Source organism: Aythya ferina, assembly GCF_964211825.1.
Source record: "Aythya ferina genome assembly, chromosome: 8".
NCBI classification, from domain to species: domain Eukaryota; kingdom Metazoa; phylum Chordata; class Aves; order Anseriformes; family Anatidae; genus Aythya; species Aythya ferina.
Window position 1 is genome coordinate 27,363,458 of NC_140304.1, and position 19,305 is coordinate 27,382,762.

Below are 19,305 nucleotides of genomic sequence, written 5' to 3' on the forward strand. Positions count from 1 at the left end.
AAGTGTGTTTGCTCTTAGGTTTGTAAAACCATGCTCATTATTCCGAGAATAACAATATGCTTGTGTGGACAACTGATGTGGCAATTTGTTAGGAAAATTCTGTTGCAAATAATAAAAACTAAGATGGAGAGAGTGTTTCAGCTAATTAAAACCTTAGCAGCTAGCATGGAATTAGCATTAAGTTATGATAAAATCTTTTTCAAAAGACACTGTCCATCACTGGAGCAAAGAGATTACTGGAAGTCTGACCACCGTGATGGGCCAAAAATTTGCTGCTTTAATTGGCACATCTTGTAAATCGGAATTCCTACATCGTTATTAATGTTTTTTTCACAGGCACTTATCAATATTTCCATAAATTTAACAAAGAAATTTTTAGAATATGCCCTACATTCATTGTTAAATGTAACTTGTGATGTGTAGAGAATGCCATTTGGGAATTTTCATAAAACACATGTTATTGGAAGGGAAAAAGGAAATCTTCGAAGCTTCCTTTCTGAGGATGAGGAATGTAGATTAAACTTGTCCAAACAAACATTAGTGTTAAAGGTGTGTACATTTTTGTGTGTATCCATGAGGTTTTTAAGTAGTATATTTATTCCCATCAGTATTTAGAAAAACAAACAAAGATGCTCATATTTTGGTTGTGACATCTGTTTTTTGGCTGTGACATCTGTTTTTGAGCACAGAAATAAATGTTCTGATATTCACAGGCAGAAGTGCCTGCTCTGGGTTTAATGGGAAGACGGCTTTGAGTTGCTTTTATAGAAGCATGGGTTATACAAGCCGTGAGTTGGATTTGGGCATATTCACTTCTCCTGTGATGCAGAGCACTCCTTCAGTCCCCTCCAGCTAAGGGCTGCATTTGTGTCCCTGGTGTCCTTGGGTACATCCTTTTTTTTCTGGTGGAATTTGTCAGATTCCTGCCACCCATCCAGTTCTGTTGGATGTGCAGCAGATGAGTTGCAGGAGTCACGCTGGGTTGCTAGATAGCCAGAAAATGGCTGCTGAGCATCTGCAGATCGACCAGACAGCTCGAAGGCAGGGAATGCAGCGTGTCTGGGATGGAGCTGAGCTGCTGTACACAGCCAGGGTGGCAGACACAGGAAATTCAGCACCTCTTGGTGCATCAGGACACCATGTCTAAGCTGGTCAGCTCTGCAGTGTGTGTGTAGGAGCTGTGATACATTCCAGATGCCGCATCAGTGTGCAGAAGCTGGAGTTCATTTCTATATGGAAATCCTGATGATTTAATTCCAATTGCTGAGCTTTTGCAGCCCCTTCTGACTGCAGTGGGAACTATGAAGATGTACAGCATTTTGGAAAATTGGGCTGGGTGGTTGCCTGAGCATAGTTTAGGAACCTTCCTTCAAATACACGTTTAGAAGACCTTGGCGTTACATATTACTGCGTGAGTCATGTTTCAAGCTCTGTTAGGGCTTCTGCTGCAACATAATGTAATGTAGCCAGATCCATATGCTACACGAGGAATTGCATCAGAGGTATTTTACAGGTATGGCCAAGTCAGCCAAGGAATGCAGGTATTCTGCATTGTTGACATACTGTAAATGTCCTTTTAATTTGTTTTTACATACTCCTGTAGAGAATTTGCCACACTCGTATGAAATTATGAAAACAGAACATGAAATAATCTCAATATTATTACTTGAATGTAACATGCCAGCAACAGAACCGAAAGGCTTAGGATGCTATAGTGGAGAGCGGTCATAAAAAAAGGGAGAAGATGTTTCTAAGAAGTATTTTGAAAAAGGCATTCAGAAAAGCCATCTTTGCAATCAGGGTTCAGGTCATGAGGTTCAGTCTTGCAGCATGGCACTTAGCTTTCCATGTATTTGTTCTTATTGCTTCTAGTGTGGTGGGCAAGGAGCCATGACCTGTGTGAGGTGCATTGTGATGTTACACTCTTCTTCGCTTTAGCTTTTTTAACTCTGGCCTTCTTTCCAATCTCTTCTTTTGCTGCTGCTTACCACGTTCAAGTGAGGAGCTTGTATTTGAGTCTGTTTTTTTCAGAATCTCGGTATGCAAAGCTGAATTTGACTTTTTCTGTTTTATTTTATCCTAGTTTATCCATGCCCACTTTTTAGTGTCAGATTTCGTAAGCCTTTGTTTGGAGAGACTGGACATACGATTATGAACCTGCTTGCAGTAAGTGCTGAGACTCAGCTTGTACATTCCATCGGTGTGCATGGTCACGTGGGGAGAACTGGACTCCTGTTGCATGTAGTAGCTGGCATGCTTAAAAGGTGATGAGAGGAGGTAGTGGGCATTTGGGTGAATTGCCTGCTGTTACTGGTATTGGAAGTTTGATTTTGACAGCAGGTGAATTGTAAAAAGGTTCCCAAAACACCCCAAACCTGGTGACCTGAGAATGTTTGGATCTGGAAATAAGTGCAACAGTTGCTCTGCTTCCTTCCTCAAAAGTGCTAGGTCATCACAGTGTTCAGTCACAGCTCTCGGCTATACAGAGCTTCAACTAAATGAACTTATCAGCTCTTCCTGCTTTGCTAATATTTTCAGTATAGAAAATTCTCTTGGATGCATGACTTAATCTCAGTGCTAGAAAAAAAAGAACTAATAATGCTGTCCAGTAACGTAACAGAACACAGAGAACAAATTTCCTTGTATTCAAGGCTGGAGAACATTAATTTTGATGAAAGAAAATCGGTGAAATGACTAACGGGCACAATGATGGTTTTTCATTTGTGTACTTTGATTCTGTAGGTTACAAGCTGGGATGTTTCCCTCCCTCTCTGCTTTCCAAGTCACTGATGATAATTATTTTAATGAGCTAACTGTTGGTCATTAGGAAAGTTATGAAACCTACAGTGTTAATTACGATCATCATGCCTAACTTTTAAAAACTTGTTTTAATTACCAGGACTTTAGAAATTACCAGTACACGCTGCCTGTGGTCCAAGGTTTAGTGGTTGATATGGAAGTCAGAAAAACCAGCATCAAAATTCCCAGCAACAGATACAATGAGGTAACACTTAAAAGAAATACATTTATTTACAGTTTCTTTGTGGTTGGAGGACCTGAGATCTAAAGGAATTTTATTCTCTTTCACTAGGGAAAACTGTCTCAAACTCAGATGATAAATGCATGATGCACACATTTCTTGAGAGGAAGTGATGGTGGCTCTGCAGGAAAAATGCAATTCAGTTCAGTGTTAATAAAGCTGGAGATTATTTCTTTTTTTCTTCAGGCTTTTTAATTGTTTACATATAAAGCGTAAAGAGTAGAAAATATTAGAGGATTGCAAATACTATTTTGATTTCAGCAAGTAAGTTGACAAATTTTACACTTGAGGTAAACTAGGAGGAAAAAGTGCATTAACTTTTCTCATCTATGTTGTGTGTGTGTATACTTGCAGCATTTATTCATATTTGTTGGATTGCTGATTATGTAAAATCTCTCTCTGCATCTAAATGCTACACTTGATTTCTAGTCTGAGAAAATCAATCAGTTTCTTTAGGATTTAGTGCTGTTGAGAAAGCTGAGTGACAGAATATTTGAACAATAATGAAAGAGGGCAATGGAGAGAGTGATTAATTTTGTGGTCTGTCTGAACAGGAGGGGGGTAAATGTGGTATTTTGAAACCAATCAGAAGTAGGAACAAGAACAAAGCTCCTGGGCAAAATGGTATTTTTAAAAGCTCTTGTAGTATCAGAGCAGAATACAGCTTTATCACATAAGAAAATTCCCCTGCAAGAAGCATTTGAGTAAACTAATATTAAAAATGTTTTTATGGAAATTCAAAACGAGGACATTGATGAAGGTTCAGTTAAAGGGTGTATTGATTCTTGATGCTGTTGTGAGAAAATGGAGAAGGTCAGTGAAGTCTGCATGCACTAGATATGTGTTGGTACATGTCATAGTTTCAGCTGGGATAGAGTTAATTTTCTTCCTAGTGACTGGTATGGTGCTGTGCTTTGGATTTAAGAAGAAAATAATGCTGATAACACAGTCATGTTGTACTTATTGCAGAGCAGTGAGCAGAACAACAGCACACAAGCTGCAGTTCAGCAAGTGTTAGTTGTGCCTGATGTTTATAAGTCCGTTAGCGTCAGCCTGGTATTAGATATTGCACTAGGCTGGACTCAGAGAAAATTCCCGTGTTATGCAGCATAGCAGAACCATTGTGCTTGGGCTTTTTCTCCGATGTGAAGTGAGGACTCAGCTTTTTAAAAGGAGAAAGTGTTATTTATTTAACATTATTGCCTGCAATCCAGTTGAAAGGTTGAATTGCTAGAGATTTTTCATCTGAGTGTAGTTTGAATTAAGCTGGATTAAGCCACCAGACCTTTACTTTTTCTCCCAAGTAGAGCGATATTTAATTAGGACAGTGTCACTCAAACTGTCTTGAAAATGAAAACCTCATTTTAAATCTATTGCATGCATTAAATGTGGAGAATTCAGACTGCAATTAACAGATTAAATATTAATCTCTAGTTTTTCTATTAAATGCATATTTTTTTCTTCAAAATGATTTTAGCTTTCTATAACTTCTAGTGATACTCAGTTGCCTGTCTGAAACTATTTAGTCCCTCAGGAAAGACAACTGCCCTTTTTTTAATGAGTTGCCTTGTTACTAAATACAGTTGCCATGTCCAATTGTTTCTCGTTATGCTAAAAGCAGCTGCTGGACTCCATAAAGATGGCTGCTGTCGAGCTAAAATCTTGTTTCTGGAACATGACATGATAAACTAGATAATGAAATACGCTGCTGTCTAATGCAAAATCTTAATTAAGTTTCCTCCCCAAACATTACACCTGTGCACATTTGTCAATAGTGAGCATCAACTAATGTTTCTGACACTGTAATTAAGGTTTTATGTTAGACTGAGGAAGATAAATGTGTTGTGTGTAGCGTGCGTGCTCTCAGCTACAGAAAGCAGAGGATGGGAGTCTGAGCGCTGTTCAGAGATGTCAGCATTTTCCTTCTCTGCAGGGTTTTCACCGGAGAGATGTAACTTAATTAGCTTTCTTTTTTTTCCTTTAAGCAACTATATAATTTTTGGTTTTGAAACTAATTCCAGATATAGGCGACTCCTTCAGTTTTCATTTAAGATTAAAAATCTCATAGTCTAAGACTACACGAAGAGAGGAGAAAATGAAAGAAGCTGTTGTGTTTTTTTACAACAGCTAGACAAGGCAGTTTGGCAACCTGTAGGTCATCTGTCCTTTGTACCAGTTATCTTAATTACATGAAAGGTGACACTTGAAAGCATCTAGATGATATAAGACCTGAACCCTCTTTTCAAAAGCAGTTTATGGTTCTAAGTGCTTAAGTCTGTCCAGCACAGGACTATGAGCACTCCTGAGAATCTTTCTCTGTCTGATTAAACTGTTCCAAGAGTCACCTCTTTATGGTATTGCTCGACAAACAGGGTAAAAATGGTAAACCTTTTTGTTTGCAGATGATGAAAGCCATGAACAAATCCAACGAGCATGTTCTAGCAGGGGGAGCGTGCTTCAACGAGAAAGCAGACTCGCATCTGGTGTGTGTTCAGAACGATGACGGGAATTACCAGACACAGGCCATCAGCATCCATAATCAGCCGAGGAAGGGTGAGGACAGGGTTCACGAGGAGGCTGTTCCCTCATGGTGGTCTGCATGACTTCTTTTTGCCATACTTATGCCATTACAGCATGTGGCTTTGTGAACCTGGCGGGGTTGGTTTGTATTTCACTGTTTTTGCTAGAAGTTCAGAGAAAGTAATTGTGACTACTGGCGTTCCTGAATGGGCAGCTTTGTGAGTTAGACCTGCAACACAAGGGACAGTACCACGTTGCTCTGTATGCCCTTTACTGCCTCAGTGCTTTATTCCCCTTGCAGAATCCATGACCTCAGATGTCGAGGGGCATGCTATGCCATTTGTGTCCTGTGTACAGTCCACATCACACTTCCTAGGTCAGCAGTGCTGTTCTGAATTTGTCTGAGGTGTGCTGGCAGCTCCGTAGATCCAGCAGACATAAAATAAAGCCCCCAACAGCTTGCTCCCTTGTAAATACGGTAATGCTGCTTGCACAATACAGCTTAGGACGTGCGGTGCTCCAGAGGTCACAGTGCTGTGACTGGCTGAGGCAACACCTCGACATTAATAGCAAGAGCAGCCTTTGGCGTTGTTGGAGCCTGGAGGTGGGGCTGTGGTTGCCTGTGCTCTACCTCTATAAAACTATTTCAAAGGAGGAAGATGAGGTTTAGTGGGAGGAAAAGGTGGATAGGAATAACCAATAGCAGCAGCTTTCTAACAGAGCATCTTCAGGAAGCTCCTTGTGTTCACTTCAATTAGACTGTCTAGTTTCCAGGCTTTATGCTTGGTACAAAAGGCTGAAATGATGCAGCAGCAGTGTTCTGAGAATGTCAGTACTGGGGTTTTGGGAAAATTTCTGACAAAGACATTTATGAGAACAAGCAAGACAGAGAACAGCTTTTGTTTGGCAAGTATCCCCATATCCAGGGAGTATACTGGCATGGGATATCCCTTGGGGCTGGTAGTCTTACCTGAGTTCTGCTTGTTTTACATATGGGATGAGCGGAGGGATTTCCAGCACGTACTTCATGATGCTCAGTGATCATTTAAGAAAATCTTATTTTAGATCAGCTGGCTTTGAGCTGTGGTCTTTCCTGGGGATTGGTGTCAGTGGGATCCATAGGCAGCTCACACAATCTTAGCCAGTTGTGTGAGAACTTCTAGAAGTGAATTATGTAACTGGTTATCCTAAATTAATAGTCCTGAAACAGAGGCATTTGTGGGGAGAGGGAGTCACAAAATATGAACATGTATTAATGCTGACAGAACTACTGTCCAGTTTAGAAAATAACTGGATGATTTGCCCTTCCATATCCAAGTGTGTAACGTGTCAAAGTCGTGTAACTCTGAGCAGCATTTGTTCTGATTTAGAATTAATCGCCTCTCTGGATGATAGAGCTGTGTTGTCTGATTCTCATACGAGGCATTGTTTTGCTGAAAGCCTCACTAAATCACTCCTGTTGTTGTTGTTGCAGTGACTGGTGCCAGCTTCTTTGTGTTCAGTGGAGCTTTAAAATCCTCTTCAGGCTACCTTGCCAAATCCAGTATAGTAGAAGGTAAGAACTGAGCTGCTTGCTGCAAGCCCGCTGCTTCCCCTCTACCGCTGCTCAGCTCTGTAGTTATCAGGGCTCTGCTGTTATGCCTTGGGTATTGGAATCACGCTGCTGCTTCAGCTTTATCTTACTTTTTAGCCCAGAAAACTGCTTCCTTTAATGAGGGGGAACTTACCCAGATGCTCTAGGACAGGGACACAAGAAAATGAGGGTAAAATATGAAATACCTGGCTTGTGATTGTGGTACCAGTGTACTGGTTGGGGCTGAATGAGGAAATTGTGAGCCTAAGAAATACGGAATGTGTAATACACAGACCGGGAGAGGAAGCCCCACTAATCTTACTGTGTTCCCAAATAGCTCTGCGTTATGTACGGTTATGAATGTGCATTTATAGGTTACTGTGTGATGCGATGAGAACAAGATAAGTCAGGATCACTGTTGTGGTGCCTCTTGGTTTTGTTCACCCTTCTGTTACCACGTGTGACATGACAGAAAGAAGTCATGACCATACACCAGACTGAAAACTGTCAGTGCTGGAGTGCTGCCTCTGGTGCTAGCAGGAGTGGTATCTAAATGGAGGCAGTCACATCTGGTTTCTGAGTGTTACCTGGAGCAGGTGTCAGTTTTGGGGCAAACAAACGTGGATGTTTATAGAGCTGACTTTACCTGGTAAATGGTCTTCATGTTTTATCCTTCTTTTTTTTTTTTTTTTTTTTTTTTTTTTTTTTTTTTTTAACTAATCAGCATCCATCAGTGTTGCATGTTTTAGGAATCTGAGTTCAGAAATGGGCTTGCGTAGTGTTAAAATGGATTTTTAACTTTTCTGTTGTTTGTAAGAGGAAGGATGGAAGGATGCATTTATTATTTTTTTTTTTAGTAGGATCTGTTCATTATGGCTTATCTTGGCTTATGAGGATTTTTTGGTTCTCTAGATGGAGTGATGGTCCAGATAACTGCTGAGAACATGGACTCTTTGAGGCAGGCCTTGAGAGAGATGAAAGACTTCACCATCACTTGTGGCAAAGTAGATGCTGAAGATCCTCAGGAACATGTTCACATTCAGTGGGTAGAAGATGATAAAAACTTTAGTAAGGGGTAAGCAGAGGAGCAATCGCTCAACATGTTTGACTGTATTTGTTTAAAACTTTAATTGATCTTATGAGGTGCATGGGCCCTCAAATCAATAGGAATTACAAGCTTGTGGCTCTGTTTTGAGTGACAAGGTGCAATTAAACATAATGAGACTAGAACTGAGACAGTAAAGCTTTGGGGCATCAATTTAGAAAGCTGTCAGTGCTATGGATTCTTTTTCCATTGCTGATATCCAGTTACTGGAAACCACTAATCTGGCCCCAACACTCAGTGCCGAACCCTGCGTGTCATGGTCACATTGCACTCTTGGTGCTTCGTTTGCATTAAGTAGTGCTGGAAGGAAAACTGCTGAACACCAACAGCACATTTCCTACCTTGATAGTTCAGCCAAAAGAAAAGCGTGTACGGCAGCATAATTACTTATGGTGGTTAAGTGTTGTTGTGACGGGTACAGGCGTTAAGGAGTCATCACTCATCATTATGATGGTTCAGGCCTAGCATCATCGGCACAACTAGCAGGGGTATGCGAGATCACTGGTTTTGGCACCCTGAGACAAGCCTTTGTTCAGGGACTTCTCTTCTGAGGCTAGTTTTGGTCTGTGCCCTGTTAAGCTGATGCGGCAAGTTGCTGTGCAGCAGTAGTTCAAATTGCAGAGCACTGCAGTTATGACAATAACCTGCAGCAATCCTGTTGGGCTTTGGTGTACCAGAGGCACTGCTTTTTGATCTGTGACATACTTCTCCTCTGCAGTGTTCTCTGTTCAACTTGTATCTTTGGTTAAGTAGGAACTTACCACTTTCCCTCCCCTCTGCAGTGTTGTAAGCCCTATTGATGGCAAATCAATGGAGTCTATAACGAGCGTGAAGATATTCCATGGCTCAGAGTACAAGGCAAATGGAAAGGTCATTCGGTGGACAGAGGTAAGTCACTCAAATTGAGTTGCAAGTAAACTGACACTTAGCACTTGGGGACTGCAACACAACTATTAAATATCTGTTGTTTGGAAGATGTTTTGTTTGTTTCCCCTACGGTGGCTTGTCTTCAGAAGCTTTTACTTGTTTTCCCTGAGAATCTCTTCAAGTATTCTTTCATAAAAAGTTTAAATGGCATCTCAGTAACATAACATTTGGAGTTTTCTAGAAAATAATATCTCAATTAATTCTTTCCTTAAGGTGTTTTTTCTGGAAAATGATGAGCAACATAATGGTCTGAGTGACCCAGCTGATCACAGCAGATTGACTGAAAATGTGGCAAAGGCTTTCTGCTTAGCTCTCTGTCCTCATCTTAAACTCTTAAAAGAAGATGGAATGACTAAGCTTGGGCTGCGTGTTACTCTCGACTCGGATCAAGTAAGTCTTGAATAGTCTGTTTAATAATTGGGGGGTGCTTTGTTGTTTTTTTCCCACAAAACCAAGGAAAACTATTCTGTTGGTTAAAGTACCACCACTATCAGATGCTAATCTAGGAGTGCTGTTATTTGGTGTTTTGGGCCATCAGTTAAAACAGGAAAGCTACTGCAGCACACAAGTAAGCAGCAAGGCCTGACCCTCTCTATGCCACTAGCAGCAACTGCTGGTGGTCAGAGACCTGTGCACAGCCCTCAAAGGTGGAGGCTTGCCACATGCTGCAAAAAGACTCTAAGCTCGCCTTTCCACCAGAAGTTAAAGATGGGAGCAGATTAAATGTATTCTTGGGTGAGCATGAGACGTTGTGCCCAAGGACAGCCCTTCTTAGATCACGTTGCATGGGAGGCAGAGAAAGGGAGGGGAGGTCCCCTTGACAGTGCCCTACAGCAACCGCTACAAGCACAGAGAGGTCTCTTGGCAAGACAGCTACAGCCGGCCTTGCCTGGGAGTGGAAGTGTTCTCAGCATTACCCTGCTTTTAAATACTGCATGACTGAATCTGATAGCGCACAGTGCAGGTCTTGCTGATCTGAAAGATCTGCTTTGGTAAAGCAGCAGGGTTAAGAGTAAAAGCTCCTTTAGTCTAGGCAGTGCTTGGGCAGCTAGAGCAGACCAAAACCAAGTGGAGAAGTGGCTACATGGCATTCAGTGACCCAGAGCCTTGTATCCTAGTCTGTGCGAAACCTACTTGTGCTTTGTGTTTCTTTAGGTTGGTTATCAAGCTGGGAGTAACGGACAGCCACTGCCCTCGCAGTACATGAATGACCTGGACAGTGCCTTAGTTCCAGTGATTCATGGAGGGGCCTGTCAGTTGAACGAGGGGCCAGTCATAATGGAGCTCATCTTTTATATTCTGGAAAACATCTCATAAGAGGACTTCATTTTCTGTTCAGACCTGTTCCAGCAGCAGTTGTATCTGAATCATTTGCACTTTAAAACTGGAAAATTAAGCTTTTGGTAACACTATTAAGGGGATTGGGGGGAGGGAGGTGGGAGGGACAGTTGTTCCATAATTCTAAATCTTCTATGCATTGTCAACAACCAGAGGATCAGGGCAGCTTCTATACTACAACATGGCTATGCTATCCTTGCAGCTAATACACTTCTGTTATTGTTTAGAAAAATGCTCATGTTTAAAGACTTACAGTCATGTACTCTAAATGCTCAAACGGGTGCAAAGATCACTGGGGCATAAATAAAAAGTGAAACTCCAATCTTGTACTGGTTGTAGATGGACAAGTAAGTAACAACAATCAAGACCTCCATTCTGACCTCATCATAATGCCGTGTTTGATTATTCTGTAGACATTAAAAAGTAACGTTTACATTATTTTGACCAGATTATTGGTTGAAAGCTGTTTAAGGTAGCCTTTGAGAGATGTGGAAAAATTACCTAGCCATAATGACGTTTGTATGTGAGTCCAAATGAGAAGGGCAGGCATCTCTCTGGAAGCGGTATTATGTAAACTGCAGCTTTGTGTGTGAAATAGGCTAGTTTACCTTTCCTCCCCCCATTTACTATGAAAAAACTTGTCACCTTGGCAGACTTCTGTAATCGCCTAGAACAGCTCTGCTATTCTCTACTTTGTTTACAAATCTGTATGAAGTTCAGATACCTGTCACAGGCAGAGGAAATATTAGCCCTAAAGTGCAGTTATTAATTCATTCCTTTTCCCCAGTAGGTCCTGCTTTTTAAAGAGAAGTAACACCCAGGGCAGCTTTAAGTCTCCTCCCTGCTGTATGCTGTAGTGTAATGCTAGTGTCATGTACTACAAGACAGCTCGCACTTCATATTAGCAGCACCATGTAATAGCTTACCTGTGATACAAGTATAGAGTGGCTGTTTTTGCATGTTTTGCTGAAAAAGGCTTTCTGGTCAGCTCTGAAAACTTGCACTTGGCCCAGTGCTCTTGGCCTCACCTGCGAGGGCATTAGTAAGGGAAGCAGCTGCTCATGTCTGCCACAACCTCGTGAAGCTGGACTTGAGACTTGGCCAGAGGAGGCGTGGTTCCACAGTCTTAGTGAATTAAATCGTCTCCATGGACTGCTGCTAACTAGTGGAAAAAAAACTCAAAGCAGATTTGTTGAGCCATGCAAAGCAGTTGTTGAGTCTCTCCCAGGGAGGAGATGAACAATCTCCCCTGCTGTCTATACAGAAAACTAATTTGGAAAGGGAGGGACTATTTAGGGTTAACACAGTTACCTCTGACCTTGCATTGGCCCTACTTGCAGTTGGCTCTGGTGGATGCAGCGGGGAGTGCTTGGTTTCTGCTGTATGTGAGTCATACAGGTGTCCTTTCAAATACCAAGGGAAGCGCAAGGCTACTGTGAGGCTGATGCTATGTTTTTTAGACGCGTATACAGCATTAGCTGGGCAAACAAAGAGGTAACTGTACACATAGCAATGTATTTTACATAAAGACAGCACAGAATATGTACAGAGTGCATTGGTGAATAAATGGCTACTGCTTTAAAAACAACAAAAAAAACAAAGTCTTACAAATTTGTAGCAAATTACAGCTGTCACCACCAAACATTTGGAGAAGAAAGGCCACGGTACTGGGGTCTAACTCCAGAAACAAAAGCTGGCCAGCAAGAGGTAGCACACTAGAACCACTCACCCTTTTACGTGTACACCCAAGTAAAACCTTACCTCTGGCGTTTGGGAAAAGGTGGCTTAACCATTCGTGATCAACAAACCTTAAGCTATTACCCAATCAATAAAAGCCTTCCTACGTATTTGTGCAGTGGAGCAGGACTAAGGTTACTTTCAAACTCCCTTCTGCACACTGCACCTGCACACTTCAGGACACAGCGCAGCACTACATGGTGTAGGCAAAGATTCGGTATCTGGAAGAGAGTTCCATAAACTAAGGAAAAAAAAAATCCTTCTAGAGACTGCACTCCAGCTTTGCCACAGCAGCAGCTTCCCAGTTACCTTAGTTGCATTGTTATGCTTAATGATGCAGTAAAAGAGGTGAAAAAAAAAATTATCTTCTCTTCCCTTGCCCCAAATGTCATTTAAGTTTGGATTATGTTTGTGCAAAACACTATCAACTGGTGACTGACATGTTTGCTTCAACCATAGCCTTTTAAATGACCTTAATTACCATGTTGTTAAGAAATGAGTACTTGTTTTAGAAAAAAATTGTACTTTTAAAATTCAGTTAGTTAACACTGCAAAAAACTGCATATTATATTTTTATTTTCAACATGTAGTTTTGTATATTAAATTTATTGAAATTAAAAACTAAATACTGTATTGTCTTCATCTGCTCAGGAAGACAGAGGCAGCGCTGCCTTATGTGTCTGGACTCCTTTCTGCCTACAACCTCGCCCTACCTAACAGCTGGCACAGCAGCACCCCCACTCCCCAGTGCAGGCACATCCTCTCCTCTGAGATCAGACCTTTCTGTTAGCTCACAGAGATTTATGAACAGAAACTTATTTGGTACCATCTTTTGTATGCTGCTAATTAAAAGCATTCCTGAAAATGGTCGTAATCCAGTTTTCTACACAACAACGAGTGGCTGTTTTCCCATCACCTGGAAGAACCACAAAAGGCTATTTTTGAAAAAACAAAAACAAAACAACAACAAAAAAAAACATCTGGGAAGCAGCAATCTAGCATACCTTTTTTTTTTTTTTTTTTTCTTTTTTTAAATAAACCAACAAAGGAAAAATAAAAAGGATGAAGGCACAGTACCCAGGCTGCACTGGAAAAAGCAGTGCAGCAAGCATGGCAGCCAGAATGAAAACATAGATCTGCAAACACCTGCTGCTAAGACACGTTGTGTCCTTTTCTCCTGAAAGGCAGGATCCTGAGAAGTTCAACTTCTTGTTGCAGCAGCATGCACGCAGGAGGAGGGGAGACACTGCTGCTAGATTTCTGCCTGCGCTCTCACTCCTCTATTTCAGGACTGATACTGGGCAGGGGGTGGTGGGAACAACAGGCCTTGATAAGAAAGGACACAAGGAAACGGTAGCAAACTGTCCGCTGTACCGTGTTGGGTGCTCGTACACATTTAAAAAAATAATAATTAGTGAAGGTCTTACCTGTGAAATGACTGAAAAGCTTTTGCACTGTCTTGGTGAATTTTTTACAGGGCTAAACCTTTCACACACCACTATGCATAGTTAATGTAACATTCATCCTGGTGCTACGTTAGTAGTCCCACATTAAGGCAATTCTGTCTATTTTGTGTAGACAAAGAACAACACCCTGCAGCAGCAAATTTCCAGAGCCTTACAGTTGCCTTAAAGTTGTTAATAAGCACTATGGCTGTTACCAAAATAGACATTAGGTTCAGTAGTGCATTCGTTTAACGTCTTTGGTGCTTGCAGCTAGCAGCATCTCCACACACGCGTCCATCCCACACCTCTTAGCATTCTTGTGGATCTGGGAAAGAAAAAAGAAAACAAAATTGCTTGACAAAGTATTAGCAGATAAGTAGCAGTAAGTACAGTAGCACATTAAACAGCAATTCTGCCACGTGTCTCCAATTTGTGTTCTAAGTCCTGGAGAAATTAAATTATGTCACTATATAATTAAAAGTGATTTTAAGACATAGATGACAATAGATGGAATTAGAGTCAGCTGGATTTCTGGTACTGATTTTTCAATAATCTTATGCAGAAAATCACTAATTATTTTTTAAAGAAGAATTTGTGATACCTAAAAAGCAGAGGTTGAGAAAGGAACACAAGCAGTTTCCATAATGGCAGGGCTGGCAGAAAGAGGAAGCTGACCTTGTTTTCATCCTTTGAACAGAGCCACATTGGCAGCACACAGCTTTTCTTCTGTACTGGGTCAGAGCATGGTGGGCACCAGGCACAGTTCTTTAGATAGCCTATATTCAACTCTAGATTCTCCCTCCCCAAAACCCTCAAGGATCCAGAAAAAAGTTGATTACCAATAGAGATTGGCTCAGATGGAGCCAAGCATTCAGAACTTCATGGACCAAATGCCCTTCTCTAGCTTCTTGTAGGGGAAGAAAGCTCCTTGCTGACTATGAAGGGTTCCTTGTAACTAGTAAGGAGGGACAGAAAGCGCCTTCCAAGGGGCTTGTCAATCCTATTTTCTAAATATCCTTAATGAAGTTGATGCTCCCTGCATTTCAAGTGATTGAATAGCACCTCTGATATACAAACCAATAAGATGAAGATTCTGTAACTTCATTTCTGAAATTGTATCAGCTCACCACTACAACTATAAAGATGAATGGTATTAAAGCCATGCAATTAGGTCAACGTCAACAAAAGCCTTAATTCCATGCAGAGTTTATCTGTAGCCCTGTCAAGTTCTGGCGAGACCATCTTCAGATGCCATATTCATACCTCATGTAGGAACTAGTGTTCAAGGACCAGCCAGTTTTCTGTAATTGTTTGAAGATCCTGACCGCTGAGGGGCTCCCTGAGTCTCACTTTTACCTCCAGTTTCCCTCCAGTGGGTTTCCTGCCATCAAAAATCTGAAAGAACCACAAAAAGAAGGGCAGTTAGCACACACACAAACAGCAATGTCAAACTATAGTGCCTCAGGCAACCACTGACTGTTCCTCTGTAACCAGAAGATGACAGGGATCACCTGCAAATGACGGCAGGGCTGGGAGGCATTGCAGCCACGTGCTTCCCCACATCCACAATGCAGAATTCAGCAGAGCAGGCCCTCCACAGCACCGTGCAAAGCAGCTTTCCCAGGGGCTGTGTTAGCTCCACCTGCCCAGCACCACGTGTCCTGCCCCCAAGTACAGACAGACTCCTCGGGCAGCCCAGGGGACACGAAGCACAGCAGTGCCCAGAGCAAGTCTGTGCTGCAGCCTCAGGGACTTCAAGGCTTTCTCTGTGATCTCCTACTGGGTCCTCTGGAAGCTCTCTACCCACTCTGGCAGTCTTTGTTCAACCTTTTGATCTGTTGGCTACTAACACAAGCATTTCTGGGGAGCACCTGAATTTCTGGTCCTAACAAAGAAAGCCGTCATTTTTCCTTCATGTTCAAACACTACTTACTAGAAGAACATCTCACCCAAAAAACTTACCTCGATGATCTCTCTAACTTCACATTCTGATTCCAGCTTGTCCAGTTTCAAGTGTGCTGTCCCCACCTGCTTGTCACTTCTGAAGAAGGACCTGTTTCAAAGAAATCTTCCTTAGTGGAAAGGGCAAAGTTTTTCAGACCATTAGGAAAAAGGAAAGTAAGATGCCTTCACTATTTGTACAATCAAGGCATCCAAGATGTTGTCAAGTCACGCTAGTAGAACCATACAACCAGAGTGAAAGGGGCAAACCCTCAGTTAACTGGACTACAAGGGCAAGATACTGAAGCACTCATTTTCTAGTTATTCTCTTACAACCAAATTGGAGAGGAGAACAGTCAGGACAGACAGTCATGCCCTAAACTACCACTCACAGTGGCAGTAGCTTTCGTCCCTGCACAAGGAGATGAGGAAGAATGGCTGAGCAGCCAGGACAAACAGCTGTCTTCTACAAGGGGCAGTACAACAGGCTGAAGAGTTTCCCAAGGAAGTTGCATTTCATGAAAATAAACATTTCACAGGCACGTGCTTGTTTTGGCAAACTACTTATTAGGAAAAAGTTACATGAATCATTCTGTTTAATCTTGATAAATTAAAACACTCAATTTCAACAAGTAAGAACATTTAATTTTGGCAATTATTTTGATTCACCTTCACATTGATTGTTCTAACACTACAGAACTGTAACTTCACAATTTCTCTTCTGCTGAAATTAAACACAGAATGTTTTTATCTGTGAGGAAAAGAACCAGCTTTGGACTTTTCTCTGCTACAGGCACTTCTGTTTAACAGTTTTACCAGCAAGATGTCCATCTTCGATGCACTTCATTCATCAGAGCCTCGAGGATGAACATCATTGATTATTTTTTTTTAATTTGTTGAAAGAACATGCATCACCTTCTTGGAAACCTCAACACAACCAGTACTTCCTCTCTTCGCTTTCAGACCGATTCCAGACATGGGTTCTACTGCAAGGCACTTTTTGTTTACAGAATCCTGAGAGGAAGTAAGAATTATGTTCCAAAGACATCTGAGAATGACCAGGGGAGGTCACACCAAAGCTGTTTTTTGGTTTGCCTGTGTCGCTTTACTAGCAGCAGAATGAGAAAGAGAGTGAACAGCTCTAGATCAGTTGCTCAGACTACTTATTTGTCAATTTGTCCATCTCAGCAGAAATTGCTGTTATCGGAGACAAACAATGCCGTAAGTACATCAAGGGCTGTATGTGATGCCTCCAAATATGACTCCTAGTAATTTTGTTGGCAGGAAGCCTTCCAAATAAGGCTGTATTCTCCATTAATAGTCCCGTAGACTTTCAAAATTGTTTAGAAAAGAGTAGAATTGGTTGGCTTACATGCTAGGATACTTTACTTCACACACACCTTAAAATGAAGGATTACATAACTGTACTGCAGCATGCTGGACACTTTGTTCATAGACTTCAGAAGAGAAGTAGTGATTATTCTAGCTGATTTTTTAGCATTTTTCCATTTTCTAGTCCAAGAAGCAGTACCAACTGGTTCCTCACTGCTCAGTTCTAGGGAGTCTGCAGTGAAGAACGAACATGCTGTAGGCTATGGCTTCAGAAACAACTCTGGGGAAATCTCCTTTTATCTTCAGAAGATTTCAGAAGTTTAAGGAGAGACTTCTCCTTTGGAAAAATACATTGCTGGGTTTTCACTTAAAAGTTTTCTAAATTGAAGATTAATTTATATGACCAGAAAAAAAGTTCTCTTTGCTCACTGAGAGAAAAGAATTCATCAGAGATGGACAAAGAGCTATCGTGGGAGATGGACAAAGAGCTACCCTTAATCTCTAACATCCACCAGCATTTCTGTATTATTCTGGAGAAAGACCATGAGCTGACAGTCTTTTGAAAAGAGCCTGGTTTGCGTGATCCTCTCCTTTCTCCGCTGTTCCAGGGCTGTGGGTAAGCAGGCAAATCAACGGCAAGAAGCAAACGCAGACAGCAGGAATACTGCTGTGAAGGGGTGGCAGCTGGGCCTGTTTGGTATCTTGGGTGTCACATACCACAGCAGGAAGCATGCCCTGTAAGCTTCTGTAAGCTGTTGTGCATAAACACAGTTTATAGGGGGAGTGGCAGCCCCCTTCTGTCCTGAGAAGATGGGAAGGGGAGGTGGTCACAGTGCATCTCTTCTTTTCTTTCCCTGTTGCTATATGCCACGGGGAACTGCCACCTCCCACTCCCTTTTTTTGTGTATGTTTGTTCTATATTCCTAAACGTATATTAACTTGTTAGATTCCTGTTCTAAGAACAAAAAACCTCAGAGCCAGAAGAGAAATCTCACATAGATTTTTGTGCTTATCTTCAGAAAGGCTTCAAAGGCCAATCTGGAGCTGGCACACAGTTTCATGAATCACTGGAGAATATTTCCCAATGGGTGAACTCAAGCCCGAGCTCAGAACCTAAGAACGTGCACAGTTCCAGATGGTAAGAGCCTAAGATATGCCCCATGTGTGCAATGGTATGCAGAAAATAAGGGGAAAAAAAGTGTTTACATTTGTTTAAAACATAACAGATCTGTGCAAAACAGGCAGGATCTCCAACAGTGAAATCGTGAACAACAGAGCAGAGGAGCAGTCTGGACTGACAGAGGAAGAGTTAGCTACAGTTTCAATGGAGATACAAAAGAAGATCTGTAATAAAAACAGTGGGGCTTTTCCTCACAAATTAAGAGACTTTAAAACCATCTCAGAGAAACTATGGATCATTTCTGCATATCCCAACAGCAAAGAACACCACAAAGAGCTGCCAAGACAGAAACAGGTTATCTAACATCTCATCCAAGTCATGGATCACAGCTAACAGTGGGATTAGTGAGTAGAGGTCATCCAGATTTTGAACAAATCAGTAATAAGCCTAGACATAGGATGATTCCCTTTGGTGTTACCAATAGCTAATATTTATCTCATCCTGTATATCTCTGAGATGAGAGCAGTCTCTCTCTCTCTCTCAATATAGTCTAACAGTTTGCTAGCAGCAGTCAGCAGGTACTTTAAGATCCTCTGAAAATAAAACTAGTTCTGCCATCTCTGTCATCTGCTTTACCGCTGTTAATATTTTGCTGTCACCTGAACTTCATTATTCTACGAAGTTATTCCATACAGCACTTACATCTTCTAGTTCAGATAATTAAAAACAAATTGGACAAGAATCAAACAACTTGATGCTGAATCATTACCTTCTTCTCATCAATTTCTCTTAATGCACTAATCCTCAACTGATCTTCTACTTATGAGCCAAGTTACTTAACTTTTGCTTTTTCCCCCCTAGGGGAAGATACAGAGATCAGGCGTATTTTGAAAGGATTTCTCAGACACGAGAACGAGACAGCTTTTTATTGCCAAGTTAAAGATAAATCATATGCTTTTGCTTCATAAATTTCAGCTACAACACCCTTTCCAATCCTTACAAAAGAAGCAATGAGGAGGAGCAAACTGTGAACTTACCCTTTATGAAATACTTCAAATTTAATTCCTTTGGAGCGAATTGCTCGTCGGAAACCTCGGTGATTTCGGTTGATGTTCAGCTTGAACAACTGGTTGTATTCTACAGTCAAAATACAGACAAATGAAAGAAAGCTGTGAAAATCAAATTAAGCTCAGTGTTCTATTATGTGTACATACCCATATCTCTGTT

General features: G+C 41.4%; 2 protein-coding genes across 7 annotated transcripts in view; one reads left to right on the forward strand and one right to left on the reverse strand.

Moving 5' to 3' along the window:
- Positions 1-13,409, forward strand: part of ZFYVE9 (zinc finger FYVE-type containing 9) — a 78,061-nt gene extending 64,652 nt beyond the window's left edge. For all 5 annotated transcript variants that reach the window (XM_084528416.1, XM_084528414.1, XM_084528412.1 and 2 more), the window contains 8 exons: positions 2,084-2,166; positions 2,900-3,004; positions 5,443-5,593; positions 7,035-7,115; positions 8,046-8,208; positions 9,021-9,126; positions 9,379-9,555; positions 10,321-13,409. In XM_084528416.1, the coding sequence (XP_084384542.1) occupies positions 2,084-2,166; positions 2,900-3,004; positions 5,443-5,593; positions 7,035-7,115; positions 8,046-8,208; positions 9,021-9,126; positions 9,379-9,555; positions 10,321-10,482 (1,028 nt within the window). In that variant the 3' untranslated portion in view covers positions 10,483-13,409. The remainder of the gene's footprint in view (positions 1-2,083; positions 2,167-2,899; positions 3,005-5,442; positions 5,594-7,034; positions 7,116-8,045; positions 8,209-9,020; positions 9,127-9,378; positions 9,556-10,320) is intronic.
- The window catches only part of CC2D1B (coiled-coil and C2 domain containing 1B), a 31,883-nt gene continuing 24,576 nt past the window's right edge, over positions 11,999-19,305 (reverse strand). For both annotated transcript variants that reach the window (XM_084528417.1, XM_084528418.1), the window contains 4 exons: positions 19,116-19,215; positions 15,648-15,738; positions 14,949-15,080; positions 11,999-14,010 (listed from right to left, as the gene is read on the reverse strand). In XM_084528417.1, the coding sequence (XP_084384543.1) occupies positions 14,961-15,080; positions 15,648-15,738; positions 19,116-19,215 (311 nt within the window). In that variant the 3' untranslated portion in view covers positions 11,999-14,010; positions 14,949-14,960. The remainder of the gene's footprint in view (positions 14,011-14,948; positions 15,081-15,647; positions 15,739-19,115; positions 19,216-19,305) is intronic.